Raw genomic sequence first — 25141 nt, forward strand, 5'->3', positions numbered from 1 at the left:
TCGTTTGTTGGGGGGAAAAGAATTACGTAAATGTATTTTTATGTACAGTGTTGCATGATGGCGCAAATGTCAGTTAAAGTAACGCCATGCCATATCGCAAAAAAAAGGCCTGGTCTTAAAGTGGGGTAAATCTTCCGGAGGTAAGGTGGACTTCCTACCCTTCTGTGATGCTTCTCTGTTATAGCTTCCTGTGGACTCCAGCTAGGAGTCAGTCAAGCTGGACCAGGCGTCCGCCCTCTTACTCCCGACTGGTGTTGGCAATAGATATGAGGTTTTAGGTGCTGACTTTCTAGAAAAATAAACATTTGCGTATAACTGAGCTTTTGGAGAAAGCAGATGTAAATGGATGGATTATGATGCCACTACTATGTTTCAATGCTTGAGGACTGAAAAGATCTACTTTTATAGTCATGTCGATATGTGTAGGAAGGCTAAATTTACACTGGAATGGATAGCTGGTGGAACGCTTTACCTCTCTGGCAGCTGTTTGTTGCGGTAGGGGGGCAAAAATAGGATATATGGACGGCCGCACTCCAGAAAAAAACTTTTCAGTTGCCTTTTATTGGTAAAAGGATAAAAGCACTACAAGTCACAGCAAGGATGGGGATATACAGCTGACGCGTTTCGCACTATTAACTAGTGCTTAATCATAGCTAAGGGGGGGCAGTGTGGTGTGCAATGCACTGCTGTACAGCGACATGTGATCATGTATGGTGTGCTGTGATAGAATGCTGCATGTCTGCATTTTCTTTCAGCTCCAGGCTGTGTTGCAGTGTGATTGGGACACACAGAAAACCAAGGGTTGCCCCGATACTAGTATCGTTGTCGATACCGAGCATTTGCATACTTGTATTCTTGCAAATGCCCTGATGCTTGATTGGTGCGGCGGTGGGGGGGGGGGGGGGGTAGTTACAATGTCATTTACCGGCTCCTTCCTTTTCCGAATGCACAGTTTACTCTGTTTACGATGCTTCAGTTTATGAATGGGGAGGAGCCTCTGTCTCCTGTCTATTCATCTTCAGTGCAGCTGAATCTCTATCCTTTCCCTGTCCTAAAGAGAAGATATCGGGGGTCTTTTTAGACAACTGATTTCTCATCAAAGCCCTCCCTCCCAACAGGGAAAATATTACTTCATGTATACTTTCATGTATGATAAAAAATATAGTTGCTTTTTTACTTTTTTTAATCAAATTATTTGATGTGGTAATGCTATAATGTGCAGTATCCATTCATATGAAGTGTCATTGTCTGCTGTAAATGATGGTGACATCTTATGATCTTGGCATTTATTGCAGGTATCGACTTCAGTTTGAGAAAGATAGCAAAGATGAAATTGAACGGAGGAAGAAAATTGCACAGGAAAAAATTCTGGAATCTGTTCCAGAAACCGAACTGGAAGTTGATATAATGAAAATTTACAGACCTGGATCAGGTAACTTTGTAATGTCATTTTATATGCCTTTTTTTTTTTTTTTTTTTCCAGGCATGGAAACGCCATGCGTCAGCGTATTGTCGCACATTCCCTAACTGCACCACCCCACCGCCAAAGAGACGTTAATCAACTCGCAGGCCATAGCAGATACGTTTAGCGCACACCATAGTGCTCCAATTTTTTTACAAATTTCTGAAAAGTGTGGCTTTGATTTTGTAGAACCACCTTTCACTGCAATTATAGCTGTAAGCCTTTTTGGGATATCTCTACCAGCTTTGCACATCTAGAGTGACATTTTTGCCCATTGTTCTTTGCCAAATGGCCTCAAGCTCGGATTGGATGGAGAGCATCTGTGAACAGCTATTTTCAAGTCTTGCCACAGATTCCCAATTGGATTTAGGTCTGGACTTTGGGCCATTCTAACACATGAATGTTTTGATCTAAACCATTCCATTGTAGCTCTGGCTTTCTTTTCCATCCAAGATTCCCCCAGAGGTGCATGTTTAGGGTCATTGTCCTGCTGGAAGGTGAACCTCCACCCCAGTCTCAAGTCTTTTGCAGACTCTAACAGGTTTTCTTCTAAGATTGCCCTGTATTTGGCTCCATCCATCTTCTCCTCAACTCTGGCCAGCTTCCCTGTCCCTTCTGAAACAAAATCATCCCCATAACATGATGCTGCCACCACCATTTTTCACGGTGGGGATGGTGTGTACAGGGTGATGTGCAATGTTAGTTTTCCGCCACATGTATAACATTTTGCTTTTAGGCCAAAAAGTACAAATTTGGTCTCAACTGACCGGAGAACCTTCTTTCACATGTTTGCTGTGTCCCCCACATGGCTTCTCTCTTGCAATCTGCAAACTGGACTTCCTTATGGCTTTCTTTCAACAATTGCTTTCTTCTTGCCACTCTTCCATAAGGGTCCTTTCAGACGTCCTTTCAGTTTGTCCTGTCCGCTCCGTCGGCTCAGCGGGGATCCCCGCTGAGCTCTCGGCGCATAGGGCAGTCCCCACACACAGTGCAGGGACCGCCCTATCTCAGCTCCGCTCTGCCCTATGGGGAACCGGATGCAGACGGACCGTCTGTCCGTCTGCATCAGTTCCGTTCCGCCGGATGGAAGAAAAATAGGGTTTTCTTCCGTCCGAAAACCAGATCCCGACGGACGCTAGCGGATGCTCCATCCGCTAACAGACACGTTCCCATAGGGATTCATTACAAGTCCGTTAACGGACTTGTAATGAACGGACAGGCGGAACGGACATGTGAAAGGGGCCTTAAGGTCAGATTTGTGGAGTGCACGACTAATGGTTGACATATTCTCCCACCTCAGCTGTGGATCTCTGCAGCTCCTCCAAAATTGCCATGGGCCTCTAGGCTGTTTCTCCAATTAATGCTCTCCTTGCCCAACCTGTCAGTTAAGGTGGACGGCCATGTCTTGGTAGGTTTGCAGTTAGTTACTCTTTCCATTTTCGGATGATGGATTGAACAGTGCTCCGTGAGATGTTCAAAGCTTGGGATATTTTTTTATAACCTAACCCTGCTGCTTTAAACTTCTCCACAACTTTTTCCCTGACCTGGCTGGTGTGTTCCTTTGCCTACATGATGCAGGTTGGTCCCTAAGGTTCTGTGGAAAACTTCGAGGGGTATGAAAATTTTTCAAGGCACTATATATTTTCATTTGTATACTGGTTTCCATGATGATGGCAACAGTGAGCCCTGAAAAATATAGTCCAGATAAGGTGGTGGAGATATATTATTCACTAAAACAAAAAGAAACCCCACAGAATTAAATAAGCTATGCAACCAAGACCTGGGCAATAACAAAAGCAGTAGTGGGTAGGCTTGCATTGGCTCTTGAAACAGAAATTATGGGCTCATTTTTATAAAACAATCAAATGGTGGCGGTTCCAAAACCACATTTCTGCAGGAGGAAGTTGTATCTAGGTCAAAGCGCATTCCCTACATACAGTCCTATTCCCGGTCTTTTGTAGCGGATCATTCTCTGTCTGGAACTTGAAGATCCAGGCATTGGATTTCCTGAGGGCTCTGTTCCCAGAGGTTTTGCAGAGTTTAAATTGGTGGTTGATGGTTCGGCTCAGGAAGGTGATCCACATTCTGTCTTGGACCGCACAAGTGCTCTCTATCATCAGTGCATATTCCAGGTATAGAATAGTGACACGGGGAACTCTGCAGGTGGATATACTAGATTCCAAGTTCTTCAGTCCCACTGGCAATAGGGGAGGGAGTGAGGAGGGAGCTGAAGTAGTCCAAGCAAGAGATGACCGGAGAGTGAATTGGAAGCTTTGTCATTGGTTAGGAAGTAACAAAATAGAGAGTATGTGCTGTCAATGAAGTTCTTCACTTGGCAGCCATGAGTGAAAGCGTTCCACCAGGTCCCGGTGTACATATCAATGCTGTACATGCCAGGAAGACCTGTGTAGGCACACAGGATTGTAACACTTTGCATGAACAAGCCTCACTGGGTGACACCACTGGTCTGTTGTCACCCAGGGACAGGAAGAGGGAATGCGCCTAAGAAGGTAGCAAAAACAGGTGGAATTACGAGTATACCACTGACGGTGTGCTGGAGTGCAACTGCTAAGAGAACGTCTTGATAGGCAACAGATTTAATGAACTCAATAAAAAAGGCATTTACATAATCTTTCTACAGCATATCAAATGCAAATCAAAGCAACTTGGAAGCATTTAAAAACATACAGCATTTGAATGTTTCTAACTCTCCCATGAACCCTTAGGGAGCTATGAGCCAGATGATGGTAATTGAAAGCAATGAACACAATGGAATAAGCTAAGCTTGGGCATGAGGTCTGTTTATTGGTGATACACCATCTTTTTATAGCATATCTCAAACTCTTCTGGCATAGTTTGCTTTATGGTTTATTTTCTTTTTATCCTTTTAAGTGTTGGACTTCCCAAAACGACCAGCCTGGAATTACGACATGAGCAAAGAGACTGTGCTATCACAGGAGGAGAAGTCCTTTAGAGATTATCTCCAGAAGATCTACGAGAATCACAACCCTCGAGATCTCAGCTACTTCGATCACAACCTGGAGGTGAGAGAAATTATTGTTAATAGGCCGTCTCGTCCTTGCTTTACGTAAACTTTTTGTGAGTAATGCAGAGATTCCCATTGCTGACCTGCTACTAAAAGTGCTTCTTGAGCGGCGGCTATGCTGGCCCATCCCTTTCTGTCGAGTAACAATTTATTTTTTTTCTAGCTGGGAAGGTCAGAATTTTCTATTTGTTTCAAGTATTGAAGCAAGAGGGTCAGTTTTACAGCCAGGCAGATGGTATTTTCTGAATTGCTCCCCCCACATTTCTCTTGTCAAGTTTCTCTTAAAAACTGTGTTTTGCTTTGCTTTGCCAGCTGCATTTTTCAATTATTCCACATTTTGTTTGTCTGGCTATAATCTGTCCACAAACTTTGCAGGAATTTTAAACCTTCCCATCCTCAAAGTTAAAAGATGGAACCCCCTTCAGCTTTGTAGTGGGTAAATGAGGACGAAATAGCTCTGTACGCAGACACTATGTTGCTGTGCCTAGCTGATGCTTGGGTCACTGGTTGCCGCAATGTCTGCTATAGAGAAATTTGGACCAATTGGAATAAGTCTGTATCACTTCCAATACACCTTCATCTGGATCCCCCGCACTATCATAGATTAAGGTGGACGCAAAGATTAAATATCTTGGGGTAGATATTTCTGCACATCCTAAGGAATATGTTTCTCAATTTGCTACTACTACTTCAAAATCGTAATTTTCAAAATAAAGTTTGGTGTAAACTTCCACTTCCTGTGGCAGGCTGCACTAATCTTCTAAAAATTCCATACGGATGCCACAATTACTGTATTTGCAAAACTCACCCTGCTTAATTTCACAGAAACATTTTAAGAAATGTAAGTGTGGTTTTTAGGAGCCTAATATGGCAGAAAAAAACCTGCCAGAATAAATCCAAATACCTGCAATATTCCAGTGCTCAGGGGGGACTTTTGGCTCAGATTCCCTGGTTATATAATTTTGGCAGCTCAACTTCAACATCTTGCAGGATTCTTTCAATATAGTTGGCTTCCTAGTCCAGAACGGTAATCCCTTATTGGCTTTAGATTTCTCTAGTGCGCCCATCAACTAATATACCTATCCTACATTTGATGCAATTATAAAGTCTGACCGTCAACTAAAACAATACTGGGCATCTCGGGGCATACCAGATTTACACCATTATAGTCGAATAGCGTTTCCTGAAAATATCCTACCTGGAAGGATTTTCCATATGGGAACGGGCGGGAATTACTACTCTGATGCAATTGTATTCCGATGGTGTACTGAAAACTTATCAACAGCTCTGCATAGATTACAGCTTAGAGCAAAGGTGGTTCTTCCAACATCTACAATTAAGGTGTGGTGTGAATTACTGCGCTGCTAAGTGTATGTATCAAGCTGCTGAACACAGCTACTGAAAAGTAAGAAGCAAAAACCAAATTATGAAAAAGGAAGTGCAGCGCTCTGATACAATAAAATTCAAAATATGTGACAATAAAATCAAAATCGCATAAACAGTGTTGAAATATATGTTGCACATAAAGTCAAGGCCCATACAATAAACAATAAATGAATATATGTTAGAGTCCAGAATATGCAACGTGATAGGTGAATACCACAAAGTTCAAAATGAACAAAATAAATGAAGAAAAAATTTGTTGGCTTCCAGTGACAGAATATGTGATTTGGATTTTCAATTGCAGAAAAATATCCCACCACCAGTGTAGATGCAGGCTTACCAGAAAGTATGTGAAAAGTAAATTTCCAGAGTCAATCAGGCTTGGTATATGCTTGGACCGTTGGTGTGGAATCTCTTCAAAGAAGGGGTCTGCAGATAGCTGTAAGGCAAAATTCGGTAACCCGGAGACAGGCTGGAGAATCTCTCACCCAGGAAGTGCAGGAGATGGTCATCCGTATTATAGGTTACGTATAAATGTAAAAAAGAGAAGAGGGGACGCCATAGTGTAACACTGTAAAAATCAATATAAAATTGAATTAAAGGTTGCACTTACATATTAGATGAGTAATACAACGCATATTGGTAAAATGATGGCAACAATGGAGTCTTCGTTATCAAAAGGGTATCTTAGATGGTATAGTCCAAGCAAATAATACTGTTTATACATATTTATTATCTGCACTGTTTCTTACATTTCTGAGTCTTTGCATAATGAAAAATGTAAAGTTTCTTTCTATATCTCCAACCCATAGAGTGGCTCAACTTTTTAGATATACCGGTATGTGTGTGTGTGTGTGTGTGTGTATATGTGTGTGTGTGTATATATATATATATATATATATATATATATATATATATATAATATAATCTCTCGTACTCCAGAGTTGTTGTATATGCTATATTTAGGCAGGAACGAAGATCCTAAATGTGCAAGATGTACTAAATCTCCTGGTTTCTTTTTATACTTTTATTTTGGAGGTTCCTAAAACATCGGTATTGGCAGGATGTGATAAAGTCTATATATGATACCATGCTAACTTCAGATCCAGTCTTATGTCTCCTTGGGTATATAAATTCGAATACTTTGGAAAATGACGAGGCAGTGGTCATTATGAGAATGCTGTTTCTGGCAAGCAAGTTAATAGCCTCCTGGATGGGTTTCACCTAATCCCCCTACCCTTGGGGACTGGGTTCAGGAAATGGACAAATCTGTATTGTTTAAGAAATATACCTATGTTCAACACAATGCTTTTTGGAAGTTAGAAATAATATGGGAAAAAATGGATGAATACCCCATGCTCTAATTTAAGCTGGCAATAAACCCCCCCCCCCCCCCCTTTTTTTTTTTTTTTTTTTTTTTTTCCTTTTTTTTTTTTTTCTTCCCTGGATAGGCCTGTCTCCTATAGGATTTTTAATTTTTTCTATATTAAACATATTGTTCAATAACATAGCAGTTGCTCTGGGATGTCTTTTGAATAATTAGATGATTATGATCTAAACAGACTGTGCACATCAATGCTTTATCTGTTAAGTAGATTCTCTTTTGGGAGTTTTTTTTTTTTTTTTTTTCCCTCCTTTTCTCTTTTTCGTTTTTATGAAAAAAATATTAAAATCTCAAAGAAAAGATTCTTGTTTTGCAACAGATTTTTTGCTAAATTTTGTGTGTGTGTGTGTGTGTGTGTGTGTGTGTTCAATCTGCTTTTAAGTTGTAAGAAAACAAACAGTTAAAGCCTATTGAAAAAAATATGCCTTCCTCTATTGTCTTTGTCTTTTTAGACCTGGCGTCAGCTCTGGAGAGTTCTAGAGATGTCAGACATTATCCTGCTGATTACAGACATCCGTCACCCGGTTAGTATTGTGTACCACTATCTCTTATTGTGTCTGCTTTGCAGCACTTGCTTTGTATACAGACTAGTCATTGGATGTTCTATCGCCCAATTCTGTATGGCACAACACAAGCGGTTGTCCTCTGATGGTATGCATTAGTTTGTTTAAAAGGTAGATTTTTTTTTTTTCCCCAGTCAAATCCTTCATGCACAATCTCACAGCCAGTATAAAGTGATACAATTATGTGTTTTTTCCATAAATTTTTGTCTTGCATTTTAGATGTGAAAAAAATAAATTTTTTAATATTTCCATCTTTAAATCCATGGCCTAAAGTTGTGCAAGGATTGAATCAAGACCTGATGTGCTTGTTGTCATACAAGGCAATTTCCCATCTCTGTTTAGCATTCAACAGGGTTGTTTGCTCCTTCTCAATAAGAACAAGAAAGAAAAGTGTTAAAGGCTAACTAAGTTTACATAAAAATAAAAAAATGAAATGCATATTTATTTGCAGGTAAAAAAATGTTTTTTTTTTTGTTTTTTTTTGGAGCCTGCAGAGCATTGTACCCACAATCGGCAGATCACAGATGCAATGTCGAGCTCTGGCAGAATCTCAGTATAGCTGTCTGCCTGCACCTCGGACAGTTACTGGAGAGCAGGAGGATCAATGAACTACAAGAGCACTTGCCAGCGCCTTCTCAGTTCATTGAGAACTACATGCTGTCAGCCGAGGTCGAAGATAATAGCTGTAGTTCATTCAATCACAGATCCCTGTGAATGGATGACAGCCGTGTGGGCAGAGCACTCCTTCTTTTTTTTTTTTTTTTTTTTTTTTTTAACTTTGGAGAGAAGATCCTCCTGCCCACTATCATATCAGAGGGGCACAGGCAGGTTCTCTTTGGTTACACGTTGCACACTAAATATGGGTGTAACATATTACCAAAGGTGCTTTTATTTTTAAATATTTTCTGTACATCATTTGAGTTGCATGGCAAACAGCAGATCGTCCTGACACTGCAAGCACAGCCAAATGACTCTCTTCTTCCCGGAGATATCTGCTTGCCTTTGGCCAGTCTGAGTGTGGGACTGACAGAGTGATAGAGCTGTGCTGTGCAAAACCCATCCTATGTAGTTCAGTTCTAACTTGTTTCGGGCATTAGCTGAGTCAGAATATACACAGGGCAAACTAGGCAGTAGCTTAGAGCCTGTTGGTTGTCAGGGAGCCCAGCTACAGCCTTCAGCCTCCTTCAGGAAATCAAGGGGATGCCACAGTTGGTCAAATCTGTACACCTGCCCGCCCCTTGGGAGAATGGCCTTGCAGGCAGTTGGTATCTGATGTGGTGGGCCATGCCAGTACAACAATGCATATAAGCTCACTCATTTTACAATTTAATTGATGCCAGATAGTATATAGCACTCATTTTACTTCCAGCTCTGTGACTGAGAGCTGCGGCTCCTATATACGGAAGCCATACTGTCGTTAATCCGCTGCTTTTCTTCCCCTGTCCACTCTCCTTGTATTCTGGGAATCATTCAGAAAATCTAAAGAGTTATGTAAATGGACAATGGGAGCGGATAAATGGCAGCACAGCTTCTATGGAAGAGAGTGTCTGCTTTCAGTCACAGTGCTAAAAGTAGAGTGGAAGCTCTACAATCCAGTATCAATGTAAATGGTAGTAATAAAGAAACCGCAGCAATCTTGGAGGTGGCATACACCTTATGAGAGTTAACGACAGGTACACAGCACATTTTAATAAAAATTAAATGCCTGGAGTTCTGCTTTCAGGATAGAGAGAGAGAGGCTTTTTCAGCTACTTCCTTCTCCTCCTTTACAGTCCATGCTTAACCACTTAAGGACCGGACCGATATGCTGCTAAATGACCCAAGGGGTTTTTACAATTCGGCTCTGCGTCGCTTTAACAGACAATTGCGCTGTCGTGCGACGTGGCTCCCAAACAAAATTGGCATCCTTTTTTTTCCCCCCCACAAATAGAGCTTTCTTTTGGTGGTATTTGATCACCTCTGCGGTTTTTTATTTTTTGCGCTATAAACAAAAATAGAGCGACAATTTTGAAAAAAATGCAATATTTTTTTTACTTTTTGCTATAATAAATATCCCCCAAAAACATATATATATTTTTTTTCCCCTCAGTTTAGGCCGATACGTATTCTACCTATTTTTGGTAAATAAAAATCGCAATAAGTGTTTATCGATTGGTTTGCGCAAAATTTATAGCGTTTACAAAATAGGGGATAGTTTTATTATTATTTTTTTTTTTTTTACTACTAATGGCCGGCGATCAGCGATTTTTTTTTTTTTTTATTTTTTTTTATTTTTTTCCATGACTGCGACATTATGGCGGACACTTTGGACAATTTTGACACATTTTTGGGACCATTGTCATTTTCACAGCAAAAAATGCATTTAAATCGCATTGTTTTACTGTGAAAATGACTATTGCAGTTTGGGAGTTAACCACAGGGGGCACTGTAGGAGTTGGGGTTCACCTAGTGTGTGTTTACAACTGTAGGGGGGTGTGGCTGTAGGTCTGACATCATCGATCGAGTCTCCCTATAAAAGGGATCACTCGATCGATGCAGCCGCCACAGTAAAGCACGGGGAAGCTGTGTTTACATACGGCTCTCCCTGTTCTTCAGCTCCGGGGAGCGATCACGAGGGGGCGGCTAGAAACGAATAGCCGCGCCCTCGTCCCGAATCGCTCCTGAAGCCACGGGAACCGCCGCATGTACCGGGGGGGGGTCCCGATCGGACCCACGTCAAGCAGACCACGTACAGGTACGTTCATGTGCCTGTCCGTGCCATTCTGCCAACGTATATGTACATGCGGCGGTCCGGAAGTGGTTAAAGCAGAGCTCCACCCAAAAGGGGTAAGCTCCACTTGTTTGCTTCCTCCACCCCTCCGGTGCCAAATTTGGCACCTTTCAGGGGGAGGGAGGCGCGGGTACCTGTTTTTTTGACAGATGCTTGTCCCCCACTTCCGGGAGACCTTGCCGCAGCAACCTCGCCGCCGAACCCCCCCCCCCCCCCCTCCCGCTGCCAGGTCAATTAGAGAACACAGCGCGCTTCGTATATTCGTAGTAGAGAACTGACTGTGAAGCCGGAAGGCTTCACTGCCCGTTTCCCTTACCACAAATGGCAGCGGCAGCACCCAAAAGCTGATCAGAATATCGCCTGGGGTGCCGACATTGTGGGATCCCTGGACAGGCAAGTGTCCCAATATTAAAAGTCCGCGGCTTTTTGCTGGGGGCTGGAACTCTTCTTTAAGGTGACAACCTTTTGATATGATGTGCAATTTAATAAATACAGGCCCGGTCCTCTTTTTTTTATAGTGCGTGTAGACATGCAAAAAAAAAACCTATACATGTTGAGGAGGAAACTGGGAAACGGAGAAGGCAAAATATAAGCAGTTTAAACTTCAGCTTTAGTTGCCACCCCCTCTTCAGCTTCATAGTCATTTTCCATTTGCTCCCCCACTGTTCAGTTCAGCCCTTGGGAGTGATGCTTGGGTCTCCCATTTCATCCTCTTCAAAGTGCTGGTAATTGGTGGTTGGTCATTTAGGCTCCTGACACTATCACGCGTGGGGCAGGGAGAATGTTCTCAGCCTTGTGTAAGCTCCTAGTTTTATCTATCTCAAGTGTCTCCCCTAGTGTGTAGACAGATGGACCGAAGCAACACACACACACACACACACACACACACACACACACACACACACACACACACACACTAAGAGCACCTTCAACAGAGAAGTTCCAAGAAGTAATCATCACTCAAGGGTAACCGTAAATGTCCATCTTCAGCCTTGCGTTGGATGAAGGGCTGGAGCAGAGGCGGTGTTGTTTAGTAAAGCTCTTTTTTATAAGTAAATTAAATACAAGATATTCAGAGTAACATTCAGTGTCTCTTTTTAGGTGCTGCATTTCTCTCCGGCTCTGTATGACTATGTGACTGCAGACCTTGAAAGGGCTCTGATCGTCGTTCTCAATAAGACGGATCTGGCCCCTCCATCGCTGGTGGTGGCCTGGAAACATTATTTTCAGGAGATGTTTCCTCATGTTCATGTCATTTGTTTCACATCCTATCCCAGACATCCAGAGGAAGAGCAGGACCCCTCCGCAGGTATCTAACTTCGGAATGTGAATAGTTGGTGTCAACTATCCTGTCATTGTTTTTCATAATTTCCTTCCTTTTCTTTTCATATCTGCTGTACTCCCCTGGAGTATTTGCTTCTAGTATCCATTTTATTTGTATGACATCTTTTTGCTAGAAATGTGATATTGTTGGCTTTTTCCTACTGATATGATACATGTATTGTTTGTACGCTGACCTGGTTTCATTGGTATATATTTTCTCAGACTGTGGTTCTCAAGTAAACATGAGACCCTGTCTTTCTATGGTATCAGCATCTTAACCACTTGCCGACCATATATACTGTGGCATGGCGGCTCAGCTGCTCAAACCGACGTACCTGTATGTTGGTCTGCTTGTGATGGTCAGTGCGCCCCCTTCAAACCGGGGCAGTGCATGCGTGGATCCCGTGGACTCTGTATGCCGGCCACCCATGATCATGGTACTGAGGCAGAATGGGGATTTGCTTATTTAAACAAGGCGGATCCCCGTTCTGACAGGGGACAATATGGAGATCTGCCGTTCCTAGTGATCAGGAACAGCGTTGTCCTAATAAGCCCAGCGAACACACCCTGGGAACACATTTAACCCTTTGGTTGCCCCCCTAGTGTTAACTCTATCCCTGCCAGTGTAATTTATACACTGATCAGTGCATTTATTTTTTTGATCACTGTATTGGTGTCACTGGTCCCCAAAAAGTGTCACTTAGGTTTAGATTTGTCTGTCACAATCTCACTAAAAATCAGTGAACTCTTCAAGAAACCGATTGTCATGCTTTCTTATGACTGACAATCTTTCTGCTCTCTACCTGCTACTCCATTGATCATTTTTTTTTTTTTTTTTTTGTTGTGGTATTTTTTTATTTTATTTTTTTTGCTACTGGTCTCACTGTTTTTTTTTTTTTTTTTTTTTTGCTTCCCTCTACTTGTTTCCTCCTGCCAGTGTTTAAGAAGCGTAGAAAGAGACGTCGAGGTTGGAATGTAGCTTTGGGCCCCAATCAGTTGCTGCAAGCTTGTGAGGTCATCACATCTGGGAAAGGTAAGACATGACATATATGAAGGCCATTTTTAACTATATGATCACCTGACTATCACACTTATTATATGGTCAAAAGGATATGGACATCCTTCAAAATTGAGTTAAGGTATTTCAATTGGAGGGTACAGTTAATGTTGGCGTACAAAGTCATAGACAATTGTGCATTCCAGCAAGGCACTTCTCTGTTCCAACATGACTGTGCACAAAGCCAACTCCATTACCTGACTTCACAAACACTTGTTTGGCTGAATGAGCCCCCCCCCCCCCCCCACACACACACACACACACACACACACACACACACTTCCACACACACAGTCCTTGTGCAAAGCCCAAAAGAGGAGCCAACTATCTTGATGGCCATAGTTTTGGAATTGGATGCTTGGCAAACTCCAATAGCTTTGATGGTCAGAGTTGCTTTTTTTTTTTTTTCCAGAACTTCCAACCTATGTACTTGTCTCAGGTCACTGGCTCAGTTGCCAGCTGAACAAGGATGGGGATTGCCCTTGCATTCAGCAATGACCGTTGCCATAATTGTGTCATTTTCAGGTTCACCTTTTTAAAGTGGATGTAAATCCCAATCATCCACCCCCCCCTCTCCCCATTAATGCTCATATTTGTTACAGCAGAGGATGTCATTTCATCTGTGCCCAGTCTTGCCACGAAGAGTTAATCCAGCTCTGAGCAATCCTCGTATCTTTCTTCAGTAAGATAAAAACAGACCGAGAAATGGGTGTGTGTTTCTGCCCCCTTTCTGTGAGTGACAGGTGATTTCCTTATCTCATGCAGGCGTGTTAGAGGCATTCTGTGTACTTCGTATTCCCCACTCCTTTCTTCTTCAGCTCTCCCAGGATTGGCTGCTGCACACCTCAGCATGATTGGGCATGCTGAAGTCATGTGGTGACTTTCCTGGGTTTTGACTGGATGTTAGAGATCATGGGGCGAGACCAGCAGAAGTTCAGTGTAAGAAATATTGATGCCTGGCCAAGGGAAGTGTAGAGGTGGGCAAGGAGTCTACTGACACCATGACTCCACCCACCGAGCCCTGGACAACAGACCTGCCCACATAATCTGGAGTATTGCAGGGCTCCAAACAGCTAAAGGGGCGATATTTGACTGGTAAGGGTACATGCAGGAGGCGTGTATTTATACCCTTCTAGATCAGCACTATGGAAGTCTTTTAGAAATGATGAGATTGGGTTTGCATCCACTTTAAATTTACTGGAACTTTATAATTGCCATTGTTGTCCTCTAGTATACAAAACTGCACAGTTATTATGTTCTCACCTGCCTACGTTTCTTCCTTTTTACTATCTTCCCATTCAGTTGATCTTTCTAGCTGGAGAGAGAAGATTGAGAGAGACACTGCAGCACTGTGCCGTCCTGGTAGCAAAAATGATGACCACAAGGAATCTGATGATGGCGATGCTGTTCTGGCTCAGCAAGTCACTGATGCAGAGTTGGGAGCCCCCAGCACAGAGCGCTACAAGGACGGCGTATTGACCATCGGCTGTGTAGGTACGATATAACTGCCTGCAGGTGGATGCCTGGGCAAAGGCTGTCCTTTTTTAAACAACTGTGCTGATTAACCACTTAAGACCCGGACCAATATGCAGGCAAAGGGCCAGGCCCCTTTTTGCGATTCGGCACTGCGCCGCTTTAAATGCCAATTGCGCGGTCGTGCGACGTGGCTCCCAAACAAAATTGGTGCCCTTTTTTCCCCACAAATAGAGCTTTCTTTTGGTGGTATTTGATCACCTCTGCGGTTTATAAATTTTTTTCTGCTATAAACAAAAATAGAGCGACAATTTTGAAAGAAAATGCAATATTTTTTACTTTTTGCTATAATAAATATCCCCCAAAAATATATAAAAAAAAAAAAAGTATTTTTCCTCAGTTTATTCCGATACGTATTCTTCTACCCATTTTTGTTATAAAAAAAAAATCGCAATAAGCGTTTATCGATTTTTTTTTTTTTTTTTTGTTGCGCAAAATTTATAGCCTTTACAAAATAGGGGATAGTTTTATTGGATTTTTATTAATACATTTTTATTTTTTTTATTTTTTTTGTGACTGCAACATTATGGCGGACAATTTTGACACATTTTTGGGACCATTGTCATTTTAACAGCAAAAACTGCTATAAAAATGCACTGTTTACTGTGAAAATGACAATTGCAGTTTGGGAGTTAACCACTAGGGGGCTCTGAAGGGGTTAAGTGTGACCTCCATATGTGTTTCTAACTGTAGGGGGGCGGGCTGGACGTGTGACGTCATTTATCGCCTTTCCCTATATCAGGGAACAGACGATCAATGACAGCACCACTGTGAAGAACGGGGAAGGTGTGTTTACACACACCTCTCCCGTTCTTCAGCTCCTGTGACCGATCACGGGACTCCAGCGGCGGTCGGGTCACGGAGCTTTGGACCGGGTCGCAGGCGCGTGCCGCGACCCACGGCTGGGCATTTAACAATCACATACAGGTACGTGATTGTGCCCAGCCGTGCCATTCTGCCGACGTATATCGGCGTTAGGCGGTCCTTAAGTGGTTAAACGAAAATCGCACGATCTGACATCGTGCAAAATAGTTTTTTCGTGCTTGTCCCATCGGGTAATATTGGATGAACTGTTGTGATCGGCTCGAATGCTGTGTACCAACGGTCAGATTATCGTACGATTGCTTCAAAAGCAATATTTTTCATAAGATTTTCTGTGTATGGGCCATAAGGGATTCATTTACTAAGACTTTAAAGTGCAACATTTGGTGTAGCTCTGCATGGAAACCAATCCGCTTCTAGGTGTTTGTCAAAGCTTAAAGCGGAGGTTCACCCTAAAAACATGTATATAACATTACATTCTGCATACTTCCAACGTTTACAGTATGCTGTTTTTTTGTTTTTTTTTGTTTTTTTTTGCTGTACATACCGTATTGCTATTTTCCACCCGGCGGATAAGGTGCGTCACGAGTTTCCGAAAGTAGCCGAACTGCGAGTCGGCTCTATACGGCACCTGCGCAGTCAGCTCTACACGGCTCCTAGTCAGTGCGCAGGCGCCATATAGAGCCGACTCGCAGTTTGGCTGCTTGCTGTGGAGGCACTGTGTGTGTGTGTGTGTGTGTGTGTGTGTGTGTGTTTGGACTAAAAATAATGACCTAAATAAAAGCGCCCCTATTCTCAGACTTGTGAATTCATTGTTCTATCTTTTTTTTTTTTTTTTCTAATCCCATTCACAGGATTCCCAAACGTAGGGAAGTCGTCATTAATCAATGGTCTTGTGGGCAGGAAGATTGTCAGTGTTTCTCGGACCCCTGGTCACACCAAATACTTCCAGACCTATTTCCTGACACCCACAGTACGCCTTTGTGACTGCCCTGGCCTCATCTTCCCATCACTGATAGATAAGCAACAGCAGGTAAGTCCCTGTACCAGGAAATGTGCGGGGTACTCCTTTACCTGCTCTTCTACCATCTTCTAAATGTGTGTAAATCAAAATGGTGCCAATTACAGAACCATTTAAAGAATGTGTGCGTTCCACCTTTAAAGTGATTAAAACCATTTTTAAACTTTCTTAAAAAGGAAAAGAAAGGTATAGTGCTACTAAATCAAATCTATAGTTAATATAACATGTCAAAAACCATAAATCGGACGGTACAATATCGTCAAAGTCCCATTTAAAACAGTAAAACCTTGGTTTGAGAGCGTTTTGCAAGACAAGCAAAAATGTTTTAATACATTTTGACTTGATATACAAGCGATGTCTTGCTATAAGAGTAGCGTCATATCACAACTGAGTATAAAATAGAAGAGAGGAGCCTCCAAGTGTAGCAATATGGGTACATTTAATGACGGTACAACATTTAGAAACTCACATGGTTGATGATTAAAACAGGCACATCTTGGTATGCAGGGATCCGGGGTAAAGCTGTCCACATAGACCATCCTCCACACCGCCATTTGATGTCGTCCCTTTCACGAGCAGTTCAAGCCTCGCTTTCAGATCACTCTACTGCAGGGTAGTCTTTTCGGTCACTATTGCAGACTGACAGCGGTGAGAGTCGGCGGTGTGGAGGATGGTCTGTGTGGACAGCTTTACCCCAGATGCCTGCATACTTAGATGTGCCTCTTTAAATCATCAGCCGTGTAAGTTGCTAAATGTTTTTTAAATTATGGATACAGTGGAAGAGGGATAATAAATAAATAACCCCTACCCGTTTTTATCGTTGTCTAAAGAAACACATAAACCGAAGCGCTATATCAAAGTGACCACAAGATGGTGCTGTAATATATAGGGAAAAAATATATTGGGAAAACGGGTAAATTCAGAAATGGGACGTTAAAGGTGTTGAAACCTTCTCACAAAATAATTACCGGTGGGAGTAACTTTGCATATGCAAGCTCACCGCTGTAAACTATTTTAACCTATAAAAGACTTTTGATGCCATTCTTTGTATTTAAATCTTTTTACCCTTGGATCATTTGCATATAGGATTGATTTGTGAGATCCCATTACAATGAACTGATATATAGAAAAATAATTACCGGTACACAAGCATTTAGGTAAATAGGTTTTTTATTACAAAATGTATTAAAAAGTAGCATTGGTGAGTATATGTACCCCTAAATACATGAAGAACTTCCACAACCTATATTCCACCCAAAACACCTCTAAAGATAAAGGTCCTTTCCTATGAATATTTAAATAGTGAGATCTATTTGGTATTCAAAAGACAATCGTGATAATGCATCAAAATTTCACATCTGGCAAGAATAACTCGCCATGACGCATTTTGCCTTGTCGGCTTCCTCAGGGGGTGCGCTTAGAAAGGGTTGAATGAATATAACTTGTCTCAAGGGGATCCAGTGAGCACACTGATCTCTCCAAATGTAGCCAAGCGCAGGGCAGGTATAAGATGGTATCAAAAAGGCACTGGATGGATGACACAGACTGAAAACCCCACCAGGGAGCCATGAACACCGTGCATCAAAGAAAGGGGGGAAAAAGGAAATGGCTTCTTATGTTGTCAAATCCAAAGAGGCCCTTTCCGGTCTATATCCTGTAGTGCACCTCAGATTCAAGATGAAGGCAGATGGCTATATACAAATACATAGCTCTAGAAAGATGGGCTTAATTGAAATACCAGCACCCCCGTGATGATAGCTGCTGCTCCAGGATGTGCCTCCATGTGGTTGCTCGGTGAGCACTCCCTGAGCCCCTGAGGTAGCCGACAAGACGAAACGCGTCTGTGTAAGCGATCCTTCCTATTTGGTAAAATTTTGATATATTGTCACGATTATCTGTTAAAGACCAAAGATCTCACTATGTTCATAAGGAAGGGCCTCTATCTTTAGGGGTGTTTTGGTTGGAATATGGGTTGTGGAAGTTCATGTTTTTTAGGGGCACATATACCCCCAATGCTTCTTTTTAATAAATTTTGTAATAAATGACCTATTTACCTAAATGTTTGTGTACTGGTATTCACTTTTGTGAGAAGGTTTCAACACCTTTTTAAAGTCCCACTTATTGTTTTCTTCATAAATGCTGGGGATGTGGTGTTGATCTTTCAACTGAGCTCATGCCCTTTTTTTCTTCTTCTTTGTGTGTGTGTGTGTGTGTGTGTATGTATGTATGTATGTATGTATGTATGTATGTATGTATGTATGTATATATCTTACATATGCAAGGCTATTCCCACTTTAATTTGCATGGATTTCCTCTCACTTCCTGTTTGGCACTGGGACAGGAAGTGGAGAAAAATCTTCAAAATGGGACACGGATGGCAAAAAAAAAAAAAATCTGGCGGATTACTTGTCCAAAATGAACAAGGGCTATAAATATACAGGTATGAGACTTCAAAGAAGCTTTAATCCATTCTTGCGGTTTCTCCCACAGCTGCTTGCTGGCATATACCCTATTGCACAAATTCAAGAACCTTATACCTCCGTGGGCTACCTATCTTGCCGAGTACCTGTACCCAGACTCCTCAAACTGACTTATCCAGAAGGCGAGAAGGGTTGGACAGCATGGGGCATCTGTGATGGTAAGAAGCTGAATAACAGTTTGCATGTTCATCTTGTAGACCTGAAATTAGAGTTATTTACGGATTTCCATGTTCTTATCCTTCCCCCACTTATGTGCACAGCCTGGGCTGAAAAACGTGGATATAAAACTGCAAAAGCCGCACGTAATGATGCCTACCGAGCTGCCAACAGTTTGCTGCGCCTTGCCGTGGATGGACGACTTTGTTTATGCATGAGGCCTCCAGGCTACTCGTGTCGTAAAGGTATTTTCTGAATTTCTTTCTTTTTTTGGCCAATGAAGTTGCTTGTTTTCCTGGTCCTTCTGCGAAGCCTGACATACTTGTTGAGTCTGCCAATGAAGTACACCTAATGCAGCTTTCTGTGATGGTGTGTCAACAAGGCTTCACCTTTCTTAAATTCAAAGCAGTTGCCACTCTCATGTAGACTGTGCCTGCTTGCGTTACAGTGGGATGAAAAATGTTGAAGAGGGTTTGACTATCAGCGTTCTCAATAATAATTTCCGAGCCTGTAGCTTGTCAACCAGCACCTGGCCACATGCTGTCCTACACACTGCTTTCTGGATTGACAGCACTGCCTCCATTCCTGAAACCCTCCCACTGTGAGCTCCAGTGTCTGGGAGGAAAAGCTTGTGAAACACAAACAACCACTTTGGTAGATTTAACCCCCCACCCCCCACCCCCAATGACCAGGCCATTTTTTGTGTTACGGCACTGCGTTACTTTTAACTGACAATTGCGTGGTCTTGCGACGTTGTACCCAAATTAAGCATATGTCCTCTCTTTCCCACAAATGGAGCTTTTTTTTGGTGGTATTTAATTACCTCCTACAGGTTTTTTATTTTTTGCACTACCAACAAAAACAGAGAAAAAAGAGGATCACCGCTCCAGGTGGGCCGCTATGTAGAGTTAGACTGACTCAGGATACCGTGGGTGCTGGCAATGCACTGACCATGCATGAGATACGAAGAGAGGAAATGGATAGCCGCACTCCAATAACCAAAAAGGTTGTCTTTTATTCAAACGAACAGCAAATACATCACTTCACAAGGTCACAGCAAAGGAACAGGGGAATAGCCGACGCGTTTCGCACTAAGCTAGTGCTTAATCATGGCAAAATCATTATTTGCTGTTCGTTTGAATAAAAGACAACCTTTTTGGTTATTGGAGTGCGGCTATCCATTTCCTCTCTTCGTACACCAACAAAAACAGACTGTCAGTTTTGAAAAAGAAACACAATGGGTGTTATTTACGAAAGGCAAATCCACTTTGCACTGAAAGTGCACTTGAAAGTGTAATTCGCTGTAGATCTGAGGGAAAGCTCTGCTGCTTTTATCATGCAATCATGTGCAAGCTAAAATGCTGTTTTTTTATTTTCCTTGCATGTCCCCCTCGGATCTTGTAGTGCAAAATGGATTTGCCTTTCATATATATAACCCCCAATATTTTTTACTTTCTGCTATAAAACGCATCTAATTAAAAAAAGAAAAAAATGAAATGTCTTCATACATTTAGGCCAATATGTATTCTCTTACATATTTTTGGTAAAAAAAATCCCAATAAGTGTATATATTTTGTTTTCCACAAAAGTTATAGCGTCTACAAACTATTGGATATTTTAATGGAATTTTTAATTTATTTATTTTTCCAGTAATATCAGGACTGTGATATTGCGGCAGACAGTCGGGACACTGACATTTTTTACACTTTTTGGGGACCAGTGACCCCAATACAGTGATCAGTGCTAAAAATATGCACGGTCACTGTACTAACGACACTGGCTGGGTAGGGGTTAACATCAGAGGCGATCAAAGGGTTAAATGTGTTCCTAACCTGTGTTTTACTAAACTGTTGAAGGTGCTTAAACAAGGGCAATGCAGAGATCTGTGTCCCTGCTTATTGGGAACACAGGATCAATGTCTTTCCCGCTGACAGAACGGCAGTCTGCCTTGTTTACATAGTTAGACTGCCGTTCTGCCTGTATAGGGAATAATTGACAGGTGCCAGCGGACATCGAGTCCACAGTACCTGTTGATCGTCTCCCATTATGAATAATCACCATGGGAGTGGGCCGGCGGTAGCGTGCCCGTAACCCAGAAGTGCTGGATCACGTACTAGGTATGTAATCTAGCGCAGGAGAGTCGATTTACTGCCGTATATATGCAGTATATGGTCTGCAAGCGGATAATGCAGGATATCGCTTCGATAACGTGCCTCTTGCAGAACCGGCCCTTTCACCACCCAGCACGGCGGCTCGCCACCAGCGCTCCGTTATACGGCAGGACACCGGAGAGGGGCAGACCGATGGGAAAGCCGCTGAGTGACGGTTGTGTAAGAGGCACGTTGTATAAAGTTATGACCTTTTGGTCATATCTGGAGGTGAGCGGCCAATTTATACACTGGTGGTGGCTCTTTCTGTCTTCGCCATTGGAGTTGGTTTCTCTATCAAGTTTGTCATCCATATATTTATATATTTTTGCACTTGGACACTTTATTTTTTATTTATTTTTACCATTTTCTGCATTGAATTTTATTATATATCATTTTTTTTTTTTTTAACTTTATTTATTGCTTTGTTCCACGTTTTTTCACCTTTTCATTTCTTTTTTTCCAATTTTCACTGATTCTTATTAATTTTTCTTTTTTTTGTTATAATTAATGATTATTATTGAATAAGGCTCGATGCACACTGGACGCTACAAAATGCTATAAAAAACGCCAGTAGCTTTGCAGGGAGCCTTTCAACGTTTTTAAAGTTTTTGCAATAGCGTTTTTTCAGCGTTGGCGCTTTTTAGCCTTTTTTTTTTTAATGGCTAAAAAATACTGGCGAGCTACATTTTTTTGAACGTGTATTAGCGGTTTTGACGTAAAAAAAAATGCACTTTGAACGCGATTTTCAGAAAAAAGCCCATAAACTCCACTGCTCATTAAAGCTGTAAAACGTCCTTGTGTGCATGGACACATAGGCTAACATAGAGTGGAGTTTATGGGCTTTGAAAAAAAAAAAACGCATAAACTGCAGTTTATCTGCTCCAGTGTGCATGGAGCTCAAGTGCACCAATATTCCTTTTTAAATATTATTGGCCAGATTCAGGTATGGCGGTGCATCTTTCAGGTGGCGTAGCGTATCGTATTTACGCTACGCCGCCATAAGTCAGAGAGGCAAGTGCTGTATTCACAAAGCACTTGCCTCCTAAGTTACGGCGGCGTAGCGTAAATGGGGCCGGCGTAAGCGCGCCTAATTCAAATGATGAGGGGGCGTGTTTTATGTAAATGGGTGGTGACCCGACGTGATTGACACATGCGCCGTCCGTGTACATATGCAAGTGTGCATTGCTCCAAAGTACGCAGCAAAGGATGTATTGGTTTCGACGTGAACGTAAATTACGTCCAGCCCCATTCAGATGACTTGCGCAAACGACGTAAAAATTGCAAATTTCGACACGGGAACGACGGCCATACTTAACATTGACTAGGCCAGCTATTTGTTCGACTAACTTTACGCTGGAAAAAGCCATACGGAAACAAAAATGCGCCGGGCGCTCGTACGTTTCTGAATCAGCGTATCTAGTCATTTGCATATTCTACGCCGAACTTAACGTAAGCGCCACCTATCGGCCAGCCTAAATATTGCACCCTAAGATACGACGGCGTAGGAGACTTACTCCGCTCGTATCTTAGCCTAATTTAAGCGTATCTGGTTTGCAGAATACGCTTAAATTTAGGACGGCGTCGATTCAGAGTTACGACGGCGTATCTACTGATACGCCGGCGTAAAGCTACCTCAATCTGGCTATATATGTTGGTGTTTTGCGCGCACTCCCTAGTGGTTGCAGCTGTTCACAATATTACTGATTTGAGGTTTCACATGGCAGCACGCAAGTTTTTTCCATTTACACAGATCACTATTTTGCACATACTTTTTTTTTAATATAAAGGCTGCTTCCTTCAATGTTGAGGCCCTGTTTAGGACACAGCTTAAATATTTCATTTTTCCCCCTCCCTTATAGAGGCATGGGAGCAACACCCAGATACACTGGAAATGATCAATCATATGCAAGCCAGGGCCCGCCCTGACAGTCGATCCTCCTCCGGTGGCGAGGAAGAGGAGGAGATCTCTAGCTCGGGGGAGGAAGAAGAAGAGAGAGACCGGGACGCAGATGAGGAGGAAGATGCAGAAGAGGAGGAAGGGGACGCCTCTCAGTCTCATGCCAAAAAAAGTGTCAAAGCAAAAAGTGCTGATAATAACCCCTACGCCCTTCTTGGGGAAGATGAGTGTTAAGTTTTGGATGTGAGTTTGACCTGGCTATGCTTCAGAAGAGGACAAACTGTTGGCTTTTGTTTTTTTAAAGCATCCCGGTAATTGGCTGTCTGCAGGGGGTTTAAGAAAAAGACCATTTCGTACAGTTTCTTTTGGAAAGCTGATAACGTATGCTCCATTATTGCTTTTTCTGCACTCCAAACTTACACAAAGATTGGCGAAATGGATTATAGTGTTTTTTTTTTTTTTGTATTTTGACGGGTTTGAAATGTTACATTCCTCACATTTTGGTTGGTCATTCCCTTGCATTTATTTTTTTGGCAAAATAGTAGGGTTTACCTAATAGCCATGGGTGTATTTACAACAACTGTGCTTGGAGCCACAGGATTTCTAAATACAAGCCTGCTATCGGCATATGGGATTGCAGTGATGGGTAACTGAACCGGGGCCTCTTTGCACTGGGTGATTTAAAAAAAAAAATTCCTGCATAGTTTAAATGCACGTATGTGAGACAATCCTATGTTTTCAATGGGGCATGTTCACCCCAATACCTTTCATCAATGTCTGTTGAAAAGGGTTTTTTTTCTTGCTGCATTTTCAGCACGTCAGTCTGCCTTCTCCCCGTGCAAGTCCATGAAATACACTCCGAATCATACTTCTAATCGTGCATGCTAAAATGTATGTGTCCTGTGTGTTGCAAGCCTTAAGCTTCGCCATACATTATACAATTTTCTTTAGATTTATCCGCAACTAGGTAGTGCAAGGGCCTGCCTGATTGCATACCATATTGAAAACGTTTTAGGTGTGACCTCATATTGTATGGTTTTGGTAAATCTAAAGGAAAGTTGTATAATGTACTGTATGGCTAGCCTTAGGGATTCCCCCTGTCATTGCCTGTGCATTGTAGATGGCAGATCAGTAGTTATGATAATGGACCTCTTGCCTATGTAAAAAAAAATACTAGTCTCGCCACCCGGGTTAACCAATCAGATTCTCCCTAGCACTCCAATCGAAACGTGAAAGGAATAATTTGATTGGTTCCCTTTTGGCAAGAACTGTACCTAGTTTAAAGTCAAAATCTTTTAAACCTTCTTTTTTTTTTTTTTTTAAAGGCTTTTGAAAGAGAATGGCAGAGCTATTAGAAATTCTTATTCACCTAATCAGTGATCTAGAAAATTAGACCTAAACCTATTTGCATTCCCAAGTCCAATGCCCTTGGGGCCCATTCGTTCACCAGCATAACAATTTCTTTCAGTGAGAGCTTCGTAATCTTTTGTTAACGACAAGTTACCAAATTTGAGGGGTCGTCTCTAAACTGAGGATGAAGTCCGCAATACGTAAGGTATTTGGGTGTACTATGAGAGGGCTAAGCTGCATTCTTTAGGCTACATTGTGTATCGCTTGTGCTTTTTTGCTTAACCATGCTTTGATGGAGAGATTGGGGGACCAATATGCTCAAAAAAAAAAAAAAATGAATGTGTATTTTTTTTTCCTGACACAATTCAGTCTGAAAACTGACTAATGTTCATCTCCCACAAATGAAGCTGTAGGAGTTTGATGGACCAAATTCCATGAATCTTCGGGTATTTTGGTGCTGATGGACTTGGGGTGCATGGCATGTGGAGTTGTATAGCATACACAAAAAAATTGCAAGTAACTGAATTTTTGCAGTGTTGGAGGGAATTGGTCACATGCTCATGGTAAGCTTATAGTATATGAGTGAGGCCTGCAAAATATTCCACAAGAGTGACAGCCCTACCTCATATCTGGTACTCCCTCTTGCCTCAAGCTTGCAAGGCCTGTTTAACCAATTTCTTTGTTTTCATGGCTTCAGATGTCTATTTTGCGGTATACAAAATAAATACAACTATATTTACTGAA

General features: G+C 42.0%; 1 protein-coding gene across 1 annotated transcript in view; it reads left to right on the top strand.

The window, feature by feature from the left end:
* Window positions 1-25141, top strand: part of GNL1 (G protein nucleolar 1 (putative)) — a 33864-nt gene extending 8723 nt beyond the window's left edge. The window contains exons 3-12 of the mRNA XM_040323463.1: window positions 1296-1432; window positions 4355-4506; window positions 7728-7799; window positions 11710-11917; window positions 12869-12964; window positions 14291-14482; window positions 16198-16376; window positions 18855-19002; window positions 19105-19245; window positions 23010-25141. Of these exons, the coding sequence (XP_040179397.1) occupies window positions 1296-1432; window positions 4355-4506; window positions 7728-7799; window positions 11710-11917; window positions 12869-12964; window positions 14291-14482; window positions 16198-16376; window positions 18855-19002; window positions 19105-19245; window positions 23010-23281 (1597 nt within the window). The 3' untranslated portion in view covers window positions 23282-25141. The remainder of the gene's footprint in view (window positions 1-1295; window positions 1433-4354; window positions 4507-7727; window positions 7800-11709; window positions 11918-12868; window positions 12965-14290; window positions 14483-16197; window positions 16377-18854; window positions 19003-19104; window positions 19246-23009) is intronic.

The sequence above is a fragment of the Rana temporaria genome, chromosome 9 (assembly GCF_905171775.1).
Source record: "Rana temporaria chromosome 9, aRanTem1.1, whole genome shotgun sequence".
Taxonomy (NCBI): domain Eukaryota; kingdom Metazoa; phylum Chordata; class Amphibia; order Anura; family Ranidae; genus Rana; species Rana temporaria.